Genomic DNA, 12,564 nt, shown 5'->3' with positions numbered 1-12,564 from the left:
GTGAGCCTGTCAGTTCAAACTCCGGGCAGTAACAGTCCACTTTGTGTGCCTGTGAGGACAAACCCGGGCTGTATCAGTCCACTCTGTGAGCCTGTCAGTTCAAACTCCGGGCTGTAACAGTCCACTCTGTGAGCCTGTCAGTTCAAACTCCGGGCTGTAACAGTCCACTCTGTGTGCCTGTGAGGACAAACCCGGGCTGTAACAGTCCACTTTGTGAGCCTGTCAGTTCAAACTCCGGGCTGTAACAGTCCACTTAAGAGCCTGTCAGTTCAAACTCCGGGCTTTCTGACCCTCGTCCCGTCCTTGACAAACAGTAACACGGAGCTAAGATGGCGGCCACCGTAGTGAGAAGCATCGGCTCCACTTTGGGCAAAAACCTCAGAGAGATCCGCGTGCACCTCTGCCAGAGCTCAGCCGCGAGCCAGGGTGCGAGGTGAGTCTCGAGCCGACCCCGAGAGGCGGGAAAACCCGGCAGTGTATTAACAGAAACGTTAATAAGAAGTGTGTTGTCTGTTAGCTTAGCATCATTGTGACTGCTGCTGACAGCTACAAACAGCTAGCTAATGCTAACGATAGAATGACCTCAAAGAGTGGCTAGAAGTTAGCATATAACTGCTAACAGCTACCGTACGCTAACGTCCTGTAAAGTATTTATTAAATATGTTAATCACGGCTCGGTCTGAAATGAGCGACCTCCTTTATTATTCAACACAATGTTGACGGAGCTCCGGTGTATCGGATTAAAGAGTGACCGTGTTATCTGGTGACTTCCAGTGAATTGTTGAGGACGTAAAAGAGTTCCTTTTAATTCGGTTGTCATCATTATTATTATATCGTCAAAATATTCGTCAGATATGTCTTTAATGGAAAATAAACAAAGAGACTATTTTAGTTTTCAACAGCGGTTGTAACCACGATATCTACGAACTCATCGGCTGAAAGTCTCCAGATAACACGGTAACTCTTTAACGCGATACACCTGTTTGGTCTGCAGAGTGAGGGTGTGAGTAGCAGCAGTCAGTAGATTCTTTAAATATGCCACAATTGAGTGAGTCTTCATAACACCAGATTTTTTAACTTCATGATTTAAGTAAATCATACTTTGTTTTGTTACCACGGCAACAAAACTTGACACACTCCTGTCTAAATAACACAAAATCATTGTGTGTGTGTGTGTGTGTGTATCAGGGACTTTGTGGAGCAGCAGTATGTATCGCTAAAGAAGATGAACCCGGACTTCCCGATCCTGATCAGAGAATGTTCTGGAGTCCAGGCCCGAGTCTGGGCCCGATACGGTGAGTACACCTACCTCTCTTAGTGCAGGAGGGGGGGCTGCGTTATACTCTTTATTTACATGAGTCCACTAGAGGCTGAATAAGGCTGCAGAAGCACAGGAAGTCACACACATACCCATTCTAAAAGCCTGTTTTTATACAGCAGAGATTTACATGTTTACAGCCTGGTTCAAAAAAACAAATACATCTGATTAGCTTCTATCTCGATGGACACACACTGTACGGGTTGTGTTTTGATGACTCATCAGTTTTGATTTGATGAAGGATAAGAGTTATTCACAATAAGACGTGTAGCTGACCTGATTGACAGGCGGGCGCGGTGTAACGGTTTGTCAGGAGGCTTAAAACCCGCCTCAGCTCTCAGCCTGTCGTTAGGTTGACTGAAAGTTAGGCTGAGACAGCATTTCCAGCATGGAGACCGCAATCGATGGGACTCCGGCGCCCCCTGCAGGAACAGACGGGTGACGTCACTCAGGCTTCAGTCATTCTTACAGTGTCCGGTTTAAACGGGTAGAAATCAACATTATATTCAGATGAAAACTTCCACAAGTCACGACTGATTCATCCACTAACAATAATATGTTTTTGTGTTCAGATTTCGGGAAGGAGAGCAGCGTCTCTGTGGACAACATGTCAGCTGATCAGGTGGCCTCAGCGCTGCAGACTCTGGTCCAGTCCAAACCCTAACTCCCCCCTTCATGAAGTGGTTCAGTCCAGACCGGCCTCATTCCTTCAGTTGATGTAAATGTGTTGATATGAATAAACTCCTGTATTATTGAGGTCACTGTGTTTGCTTTTGATTCATCTTGAATGTAAACGTCCTGTTAAAGCTGCACTTCAACATCACGATGATGAACCTCGGCTTCAGCAGAGCATCAAACCTGCACTGAGGGAGGTCACTGTCATTCTCCTGATTAAAGACGTTAACAGATTTGAATGACTCTCTTTAAAGATCAAACTCTTTTATAACTTCAGTTATTACGATGCGTGAATCTGTGTGGATGTTAATATTTAAATCATAGAAGGATGTGTCCGTGCATCAGAAAGGAACTTTTTCCTCTTTATTCAACGCAAGGATGCAAAACAAGCTGAATTATTAATAGAAAAACATCAACAATCAGGTGACCGTAGGAGCCAATAGATGTTTAAAAGGTGATGATATACATGTAGATGTATAGATTTGGATTTTCTACATAGGAGTTAAAACAGTCTGTAACATTATATTCCCATATAAAGAGAGGTTACTGTTTCCCTACCTACATGTGTATGAAATGTACTCAAAAGAATTAAAAGATGAACAGTGTGTGAAATGTGTGCAGAAACACCAGCTGGACCCTGAGAACCTGCAGCAGTGCCTCTGATAACCACACGGGGGCAGCACTACACCAAAGGAACACTCACCCACCTACAAGCTGCGGAGTTCAATAACAGAGTAAGACATGTTATAATTATAACACATTCATAGTTTAAAAACCGGCACTACAACAAGTCTATAATATATGTGAGAGCTGAAAGAAACACAACATGATGACAGTTTCATGATTATTTATATTTATATATTTTATTTACTAATGGAGATTCACTTGAACAGAGAGGAATAAATCATTAATAATTCTGTAAACATATTATTTACACCATTAGGACGTTATTTCAACTTCTGCCTCATGTGTTTCTCCGTGCGGCCTGCAGGAGGCGCTGTGACGCTCTGACGTCGTTCCCCAAAGACGGAAGTGACGCAGCATCCAAACAAACTGGAGGTCTGCTGCTAAGCTAACGAAGCAGCAGCGCAGTTAGAAACAAAGAGAGAGTCGTTCAGTTTAATTGATCGATCCGGGAGCAGAGAGAGGGAGAGAGTCAGTGTGAAGAGGAGGACAAACACAACGCAAACATGCCGGAAAGTAAGTTTCATGTTTGCTCATCTGTTGTTAGTTAGTCTGTATTAGCCTGCGTCCTCAACATGCTAACGCAGATCAGTTCACTCTGGAGGCTAACACTGAACGTACTCACTAATGAAGACTAACAAGGCTGATATAAACAAACTGTGTACATCAAACAGCGCACTGTTATCAAACGCCGTATGCGCATGTGCAGAGATACCTGACAGTAATGTGTTGAAACGTGTTTCTGTTTGTAGCTGAGAGTTACTCCAACCCTCTGGCTCCTGAGGGACATGAAGTGGACGACCACCGAGCTGCTGCTCAGTGAGTACACTACACACACACACACACACACACACACACACACACACACACACACACACACACACACACACACACACACACACACACACACACACACACACACACACACTACAAACACACACGCACACACTACACATACACACACTACACACACACTGCACATACACACACACAGTACACACACACACACACACACACTACACACACACACACACACACACACACTACACACACACACACACACACACACACACACACACACCCACTACACACACACTACAAACACACACCCACACTACACACACACTCACACACACACACACACACCCACACTACACACACACACTTCACACACACACACACTACACACACACACACTACAAACACACACCCACACTACACACACACTCACACACACACACACACCCACACTACACACACACACTTCACACACACACACACTACACACACACACACTACACACACACACACTACAAACACCCACACTACACACACACACACACACACCCACACTACACACACACCCACACACTACACACACACACACACACACACTACAAACACACACACTACACACACCCACACTACACACACACACACACACACTACACACACACCCACACACTACACACACACGCACACCCACACTACACACACACACACACCCACACTACCTACACACACACACACACACACACACACACACACACCCACACTACACACACACACACTACACACACTACACACACACACACACACACACACACACACACACACCCACACTACACACACACACACTACACACACTACACACACACACCCACACACTACACACCTGAGCGATATCAGAATCGTATCCTGGGCTGTTCACTGTATCATGGAGCTGACTCTCCTCCCACCTGACTAGATCACCATGGTAACTGACTCTAAAGTGATGACCTGGGGGGGGTAACAGGTGACAGTGACGTCTTTGCTGTAAAACATTTTAATGAATTCTTCCCTGTGAATGTTCTTCATGAGATCTTCAGCTGAATGAGGTTTGAATATGTTGATGTAGACTCTTGCTGTGATAACGTTTGGGAGAATAAAAGTGATCCGCCGTTACAGATCGTCTCGTATTAAACCATCTCAGTGATTAGATCAAACACTAAAGTTATTCCCACAGTGTGTTTGAAGCAGTCGGAGCTGATTATTGTGATGAAATCCTTTTGACATGTTTGAAGTGGGAAGTCGTCACGTCGACGTAAACGAGATGCATCGATTGTCGTTTGAATGTCTGAACCGACGTGAGAATAAATAAACACATGAAGATACTTTCACATCTTCTCAATCTGTTGGTGTGACTGAAGCAGACACGCGCTGAGCGTTCTTTACGCCTTCAGCACACCTCGCATCTCTGACTGAAGCTTCAGGACTCACGGTTGACCTCTCTGATGATGACATCATTAGTTACATCTTAGCGTAAAGACCTTTGTACAGTCAGGGCCAGAATCCAGGAAATGGATGATAGTTATTGTGTATGTGTTTGTGTCTTTAGGTCCAAACTGACCAATGATGACTTCAGGAAGCTGCTGATGACACCACGGGCGGCGCCCTCCTCAGCCCCGCCCTCAAAGTCCAGACAACATGAGTGAGTGTCAGAAAACACACCTGCTGTCTGAGCAGCGATGGTGGTGATGATGATGATTTACTTTTTTCCCCCAGAATGCCGAGGGACTATAACGAGGATGAGGATCCAGCCGCAAGGAGGAGGAAGAAGAAGAGGTGAGGGTTGATTTAGATCTTTATTGTTGGAGCTATGCTTGACACCAAAGTTCACAAACAGATCTTCAAAGATGCTTTAAGCTTCTGATCCGGTTTTTGATTATGGAGAATTAATTTATCTGTTTTTTTTGCAGCTACTATGCTAAGCTACGTCAGCAGGAGATGGAGCGAGAGAGAGAGCTTGCTGAGAAATACAGAGACAGAGCGAGAGAGCGGCGAGACGGAGTCAACAAAGATTACGAGGAGACCGAGCTGATCAGCACCACGGCTAACTACAGAGCTGTAGGACCCACCGCTGAGGCGTAAGTAGAATAATGCTAACAGAGCTCATTTACATGTTTTCTGCTGCTGACGTCCTGAATGTGTGTATTTATATCTGTATTAATGCTTTTTTATTTGTGTGTGTATATTGTGTGTGTGTGTGTGTGTGTGTATATTTTGTGTGTGTCAGGGATAAGTCCGCAGCAGAGAAGCGTCGTCAGCTGATCCAGGAGTCCAAGTTTTTGGGAGGTGACATGGAGCACACTCACTTGGTGAAAGGTCTGGACTTCGCTCTGCTGCAGAAGGTGAGACACGCTGCGTTCAAGGGCTGTGGCAAGAGTCAGGAAAACAGACAGTCTCCTGTCTGTACAGCATTAACCTGTGTGTGTGTGTGTGTGTCAGGTGAGAGCTGAGATCACCAGTAAAGAGAAAGAAGAAGAAGACATGATGGAGAAAGTTCAGAAAGAAGCAAAGTAAGTTTTCATTTGTTGAAACAGTCAAGATGATTTGAAATAAAAGACTCTGATTGGCTGTTTGTGGTCACATGTCATAACACACCTGTGGTGTTGTTTCCATGTGAACAATCAGGTAAATGTTCAGTTCTACACCTGTCTGGTGTCACTCACATGGATAATGATTTTAGCTTAGGTCTATAAACTGTCTGTCTGTGTGACCTTTGACCTCACGCTGTCTCTGTGTGTCCATGTGTCAGGAAAGACGTGGAGCCGGAGGAGAAGATTGAGTTTAAGACTCGTATGGGTGAGTCAGATGGAGTCCTCTCTGATGACTGGAGTTATTCATGAAAAGATGTCTGCAGCTTCAGACTCTCATAAGAGTCCGTGTGAGGAGAGAAACTGATTTGATTTCAAGGTCAAAGTGATGATAAGAAAATGTCCCAATGTTTAAGTTTGAGGTAAAAGTCGACTGATATGTTAAGACTCAAACATAACTCATTCATTAAACTCCAATCACTGTGTCGTCGCCCTCTCGCCTTCAGGAAGGAACATCTACCGGGTGGTGTTCAGGACTGGGGGGGTGGAGAGGAACGAGCTCTTCCTGCCCGGCAGGATGGCGTACGTGGTCGACCTGGATGACGAGTTCACCGACACTGACATCCCCACGACTCTGATACGCAGCAAGGCCGACTGTCCCAGCATGGAGGTACTGACACAACACCTGAACAGACAGCCGCTGTACATCACACCTACATGACAACTGTAACACACTCATTTCCCTGTGTGTGTGTGTGTGTGTGTGTGTGTGTGTCCAGGCTCAGACGACTCTCACCACTAATGACATCGTCATCTCGAAGTTGACTCAGATCCTGTCGTACCTACGTCAGGGAACACGACACAAGAAGATCAAGAAGAAGGACAAAGGTACCTGAGGGTCCCCTGTCAGAATTCAAACTGGTTACCATGGTTTCTGTGCTGTTAATGTGTGTTTGTGTGTTGCAGGTAAACTGGATGAGAAGCGTGCTCCAGAGGCTGATCTCAGGTCAGTAAAACATGCAGCTGTGACTCTTGTTTCAGTTTTTCAGCTTCACTTCTCGGTCCGAGTGAGACTCTGTCTGTTTTTCAGCATCTTTGACGACATCGGGGACTACATCCTTTCTGCCAACTCGTCCTCCAAACCCGCCAAGGACAAAGAGCGCCACCGAGAGAGAGACAGGGAGAGAGAGAGAGAGAGAGACAGGGAGGAGGAAAGCAAGAGCCGGAGACACAACTACTTTGAGAAACCCAGAGTAGACGAACACCAGGTCACTCTCACATTATTATTGTTGTTGTTGTTGTTGTTGTTGTAGTAGTTGTTGTTGTTGTTTTTATTTACTTAACATTGATATGTGTGTCTGTCTGCAGGTCATGGAGGTGGATACAGGTACGATACCTTCTTAACATCACCACAGCACAAACTCGATCACCGGAATTGACGAGTTAACTAACGAGACAACCTGTCTGTCTGTCTGTCCCTCTCTCTCTTTCTCTGTCTATCTCTCATCTGTCTATCTGTCTCTCTCTTGTCTGTCTGTCTCTCTCTCTCTCTTTCTCTGTCTATCTCTCATCTGTCTGTCTGTCTCTCTCTCTTGTCTGTCTGTCTCTCTCTCTCTTTCTCTGTCTATCTCTCATCTGTCTGTCTATCTCTCTCCCTGTCTCTCTCGCTTTCTGTCTCTCTCTCTCTCTCTCTCTCTCTCTCTCTCTCTCTCTCTGTCCTATCTCTCATCTGTCTTGTCTATCTCTCTCTCCCTGTCTGTCTCTCTCTCTCTCTCCCTGTCTGTCTCTCTCTCTCCTTGTCTATCTCTCTTCCTGTCTCTCTCTCTCCCTGTCTGTCTCTCTCTCAGGTCCGGGCTCGGTGAGAGATCAGATTAAAATTATCAATGAGAAGTTTGCAGGAGCAGCAGGCAGCCAGTGGCAAAGCCAGGAACCATATCCTTCAGTAAACAAAGGGTTACTGTGTGTGTGTGTGTGTGTGTGTGTGTGTGTGTGTGTGTGTGTGTGTGTGTGTGTGTGTGTGTGTGTGTGTGTGTGTGTGTGTGTGTGTGTGTGTGTGTGTGTGTGTGTGTGTGTGTGTGTGTGTGTGTGTGTGTGTGTGTGTGTGTGTGTGTGTGTGTGTGTGTGTGTGTGTGTGTGTGTGTGTGTGTGTGTGTGTGTGTAGTGTAGTGTTGTGTAGTGTTGTGTATTATTGTTCTTTAACCGGTGTGAACGGGTTCTCAGAGGAGAGACGGTAAAGAGCAGCTCGGAGATTTCTTTGGGGGATCGAACTCATACGCAGAGTGTTATCCTGCTACGTAAGACACACACACACACACACACACACACACACACACACACACACACACACACACTCTAAACATGTTCGTCTTTGATAGCACAGGTGAAAATGTTTAGCTAACAGTGGTAACGAGATGTTTGCTACTTCCTGTAAAGAAGTTAACACACTGACAGCTTTTATTTAACAGGTTTAAATGATTTAACAACTCTCCTTTTGTTATGCTTTGCTTTCATACCTGTCACAATGATGAGACAGACTCTAGTGGACACAGGAGGAACTGCCACTGGGCTTATGTGTTGACTTAATGTTTTTGTTCCAGTGTTTTGATGCTCTACAAGAAACAACACAATAGTTGTTTTCTCCACATGCCCACTAGGGGCATGGTGGAGTCAAACAGAGTATTCTGAAAACATACACACATTTTCAGAGGTCAGACGCCATTTTTAGAACATTATTTCTGTGTTTGTATTAAATCTTATTTTGTCCCCCGATTGGAAAAATAATCGTCCACCCAATGATGCAAAAACCAGCACACAGACACACAAATAAGTCATTGTTGTAGAATACTTATACTGTGTTAATGTGTGTGTGTTTGTGTAGGATGGACGACCTGGCTGTGGACAGCGATGAGGAAGTGGACTACAGCAAGATGGACCAGGTGAACTAGAATTCCTACTAACTGAAGAATTGCTCTGTTTTCTTTTTCTACATGAGCAGATCGACGGTCCTCACATTGTACGTAAAAAGTGTGTGTGTGTGTGTGTGTGTTTCAGGGCAACAAGAAGGGTCCGTTGGGTCGCTGGGACTTTGACACTCAGGAGGAATATTCAGACTACATGAACAACAAGGAGGCTTTGCCAAAGTAAGATCATTTAGCCCTTTGCTCTGACTGACGGGCTCCATCTAACGTAGTTATCCTGACAAGCACCTGGCTCATTTATCCCTCAGCTCTGACTGACAGGCATATGGCTCATTTATCCCTCAGCTCTGACTGACAGGCATATGGCTCAGTTATCCCTCAGCTCTGACTGACAGGCTCTTGTCAGGCTGTGTGTTCTGTTGGCTGAGAGTGTGTTGATGATGAAGTTTGTCCCTGCAGGGCTGCATTCCAGTACGGCATCAAGATGTCTGAGGGTAGAAAGACAAGACGTTTCAAAGAGACCAATGAAAAGGCCGAACTGGACCGCCAGTGGAAGAAGATCAGCGCGGTGAGATACACACACACACACACACACACACACACACACACACACACACACACACACACACACACACACACACACAAACAAATAGAAACAACACAATATAAACTACATAATGTAAACAGCATAATGTAAACAACATATTGTTCGTGTTTCAGATCATTGAGAAGAGGAAGAAGATGGAAGCTGACGGGTGAGTTTCCTTTTTACTTTCTCATCATCTTATATGTAATATGTACACATTCAGTGAAGATTATAAATGTTCAGTAAAGATTATAAAGAGTAAAGATTGTAAAAAAGTATGTGTTGTTGTTTCAGGGTGGATGTGAAGAGGCCAAAATATTGAATTCTTCATCGTCGTCTTCGTTCTGCTCATCAGAGGAAATATCAGTGATAATGATAATTAATCTGTTATAAACATGTAACGACCTGTCGTCAACATGTAACGATCTTAACATGTAACGATCTTAACATGTAACGATCTTAACATGTAATGATCAGTGGTGTTTGTTAAGGACTGTGACAGTAAACAGTTAACCTGATGTCTGTTCAGTGAAAGTCAGAGACGTAATCAGTGATCTTATTGAATAGTAGTGATGCATTAGATTAAAGTTTCTGTTGATTTGAAATATAAATAAAGACATTGATAAACGTCTTTTCTCTGTGTTCCTCTGGTTCAGTTTTTAAAGGTGTGTGTGTGTGTGTGTGACAGAGACATCAAGGGTGAAACAGAAAACGTCGCACTGACTCAACATGTATGTTTTAATTATTTTTTTCATCATTTATTAAGAGGTCAGTGTAATGAAACAGGAAGTAATCACAGGTGTGTATGTTTGTACTAATTAGTGTTTGTTGATCTCATTAATGGTCTGCTGTTGTTTCAGAGCTCGTTTAGCTCATTAAGACGCAGCAACTTGTTTGTTGTTGATGGAAACATGTTCAACACTTTGACGGACAACCGGACTGATTAACCCTCCAAATTACTGTCAACAAAGCTAACGAGTGTTTGCTAATTAGCCCCAGTGGTGTGTGTGTGTGTTGACGGACAGCTGCATTCATGAATATGTATCTGGGTGCGATTGAAGACGTTAATTAAGTGTTAACGAGCCCTCAGAGCTCCGCCCCTCTCCGGCTCAAACAGGAAGTTGTTTCTTTAGCCGGCCGAGCATCACAGACAAAGTTTTAGTTTTTTTATGTTTTTATTTACAGCCTAAAAAAAATCATCCTGAATAAAGTTCATCAAACTTCAGAGTTTATAGTTCCAGTGTTATTGTTTATAAAATGTTCAAACAAATAACAACAACGAGCATCAACACAGATCAGGCGCTCAGATACTCAACTGTAAACTCATTAAAGAAGAATCATATAAATATTCATAATCTGTTTCCTTTGATGAGCTGATCCACACTCGGGTCGACTGAGCTGACCAATCAGAAGGCAACACACACACACACACACACACACACACACACACACAGGGACAGAGCCACAGTCAGAGAGATGTACACTAAAGTTAGCTGGATGTTCTTAGTAACTTAACTGGGTCAACGTGGAAATGAGGTCTGTGCGTGTGTGTGTTAAGAAAACAAGGCTAAAACTCAGCAGGTTAATGTCATGACACAATTCACACATCCATCCATCACACACACACACACACACACACACACAGCTCAGTATGTGATTTTTTTTTTTTACCAATCAGGGAGCAGGATTCACTCTGAGCTGAACCGGGTCCTGGACGTGAAGTAAGGTTAGCTTAGCATAGTCGTTAGCATAGTGATGTAGCCAAGTAGAGAGAGAACCAGTCAGACCAGTACATAATCAGTTAGACCAGTACAGACTGGCTGTATGTACAGGAAGAACCAGTCTAACCAGCCTGTATTCCCATTATTACCAGTGACATCCGCACTTTCACACTGGTTAGACCAGAAGTAGTCCAGTTTAACATAGCTATAGACCAGTATGAACACAGACTGGGCCAGTTATAAACCAGTGAGGTGTTCTTATACTGGTTCAGGTTATACCAGAAAACACCAGTTTGACCAGTACAAGGACTGCTTCATGATTCTCTGATCAGCTCATTAACAGGTCGAGCTTGTCCTGACCACGACCACTCTGTGATGTCACTCTGCACTGGGTCATGTGACCTAAATAACCATAACCATAAATCTTCATTCATTCAACTCCTTAATATTCTGAGCTCGTTAAAGCTGACAGCTCGTTAAGACTTGTCGCCTGTTTCAACATATTCTTCTTCTGCACTCCATCATCAAACACAAAGTAAAGAAACTCTGCCCTCCACAGGTGAGAACCTACCACACCTGCTTTTCAGCAGATCACAGATCCAACATCTTTTTTTAACTTAAAGATAAAACTTTTTATAAACACGAGTACTCTTCAGCTGCAGGTGTGTCACCTGATGACATCAGCATTTTGAACTTCTCCCACTTCAAAGTGTCCACACAGCTCTGTTCCTTTAATAATAATAAAGATTATATGAGTAATAATTATAAATGTAACAGTTAGAAAATCCTCTTTAAAAACAGGAAAGTGGAGGAGAAGTGGAAGATGGGATTTGTAGTTCTTTGTTCTTTCTTGTTTTAAGTCATCCTCCTCCTCCCTCATTCCTCCTCCCCATCCTTCCCTCGTCAACCCTCAGTCCTCCCTCCTCCTCATCCCTCAGTCCATGGTCCTCCTCCTCTGGTCCTCCATCCTCCTCCTCACCAGGTCCTCGTTCCTCCACCCTCCCCTGGTCCTCTTCCCTCTGTCCGCCGTCCTCCTCCTCCCCTGGTTCTCCTCCCTCTGTCCTCCTCTCCCCTGATCCTCCGTCCTCCTCCTCCCCTGGTTCTCCTCCCTCCTTCTCCTTGGTTCCTCTGTCCTCCTCCTCCCTCGATCCTCCTCCTCCCTCAGTCCATGTTCCTCCTCCTTCCTTTGTCCTCCTCCTCCCCTTGTTCTCCTCCCTCCTTCTCCTTTGTTCCTCCATCCTCCTCCTCCTCCCTCGATCCTCCTCCTCCCCTGGTCCTCCATCCTCCTCCCTTGGTCCTCCTCGTC

General features: G+C 44.6%; 2 protein-coding genes across 3 annotated transcripts; both read left to right on the top strand.

Annotated features, from left to right (window-relative positions):
* The first annotated feature begins 275 nt into the window (after positions 1–275).
* On the top strand, positions 276–2,075 carry ndufa2 (NADH:ubiquinone oxidoreductase subunit A2). Its single transcript, XM_020655308.3, has 3 exons — positions 276–433; positions 1,189–1,295; positions 1,891–2,075. Exons 1-3 carry the CDS (start codon positions 330–332, stop codon positions 1,980–1,982), a joined length of 303 nt encoding a protein of 100 aa, XP_020510964.1. The 5' UTR covers positions 276–329; the 3' UTR covers positions 1,983–2,075.
* A 952-nt stretch (positions 2,076–3,027) lies between these two features.
* ik (IK cytokine) lies at positions 3,028–10,168 on the top strand. 2 transcript variants are annotated; one of them, XM_020661261.3, is made up of 20 exons: positions 3,028–3,193; positions 3,430–3,496; positions 5,055–5,147; positions 5,222–5,281; positions 5,416–5,583; positions 5,733–5,847; positions 5,945–6,015; positions 6,255–6,301; positions 6,540–6,703; positions 6,813–6,921; positions 7,000–7,039; positions 7,124–7,301; positions 7,402–7,420; positions 7,881–7,965; positions 8,244–8,327; positions 8,912–8,969; positions 9,085–9,173; positions 9,411–9,519; positions 9,672–9,706; positions 9,832–10,168. In XM_020661261.3, the coding sequence occupies exons 1-20, from the start codon at positions 3,184–3,186 to the stop codon at positions 9,857–9,859; spliced, it is 1,629 nt and encodes a 542-aa protein (XP_020516917.1). In that variant the 5' UTR covers positions 3,028–3,183; the 3' UTR covers positions 9,860–10,168. The 2 variants fall into 2 exon arrangements, 1 of the variants encoding a protein (XP_020516917.1); XR_010668642.1 differs by lacking the exons at positions 9,411–9,519; positions 9,672–9,706; positions 9,832–10,168 and having other exon boundaries at positions 7,881–8,024; positions 8,200–8,327; positions 9,085–9,167.
* Positions 10,169–12,564: the final 2,396 nt, after the last annotated feature.

Source organism: Labrus bergylta, chromosome 14 (genome assembly GCF_963930695.1).
Source record: "Labrus bergylta chromosome 14, fLabBer1.1, whole genome shotgun sequence".
Taxonomy (NCBI): domain Eukaryota; kingdom Metazoa; phylum Chordata; class Actinopteri; order Labriformes; family Labridae; genus Labrus; species Labrus bergylta.
This window is presented reverse-complemented; position numbering and strand designations above follow the sequence as displayed.

Coding starts and splice junctions, on each gene's coding strand:
- ndufa2 (XM_020655308.3), top strand. CDS start 330: ATGGCGGCCACCGTAGTGAGAAGCATCGGCTCCACTTTGGGCAAAAAC. Junction 434..1,188: donor GCCGCGAGCCAGGGTGCGAG/GTGAGTCTCGAG, acceptor TGTGTGTATCAG/GGACTTTGTGGAGCAGCAGT. Junction 1,296..1,890: donor CCGAGTCTGGGCCCGATACG/GTGAGTACACCT, acceptor TTTTGTGTTCAG/ATTTCGGGAAGGAGAGCAGC.
- ik (XM_020661261.3), top strand. Junction 5,148..5,221: donor TCAAAGTCCAGACAACATGA/GTGAGTGTCAGA, acceptor TTTTTCCCCCAG/AATGCCGAGGGACTATAACG. Junction 6,016..6,254: donor AAAGTTCAGAAAGAAGCAAA/GTAAGTTTTCAT, acceptor TCCATGTGTCAG/GAAAGACGTGGAGCCGGAGG.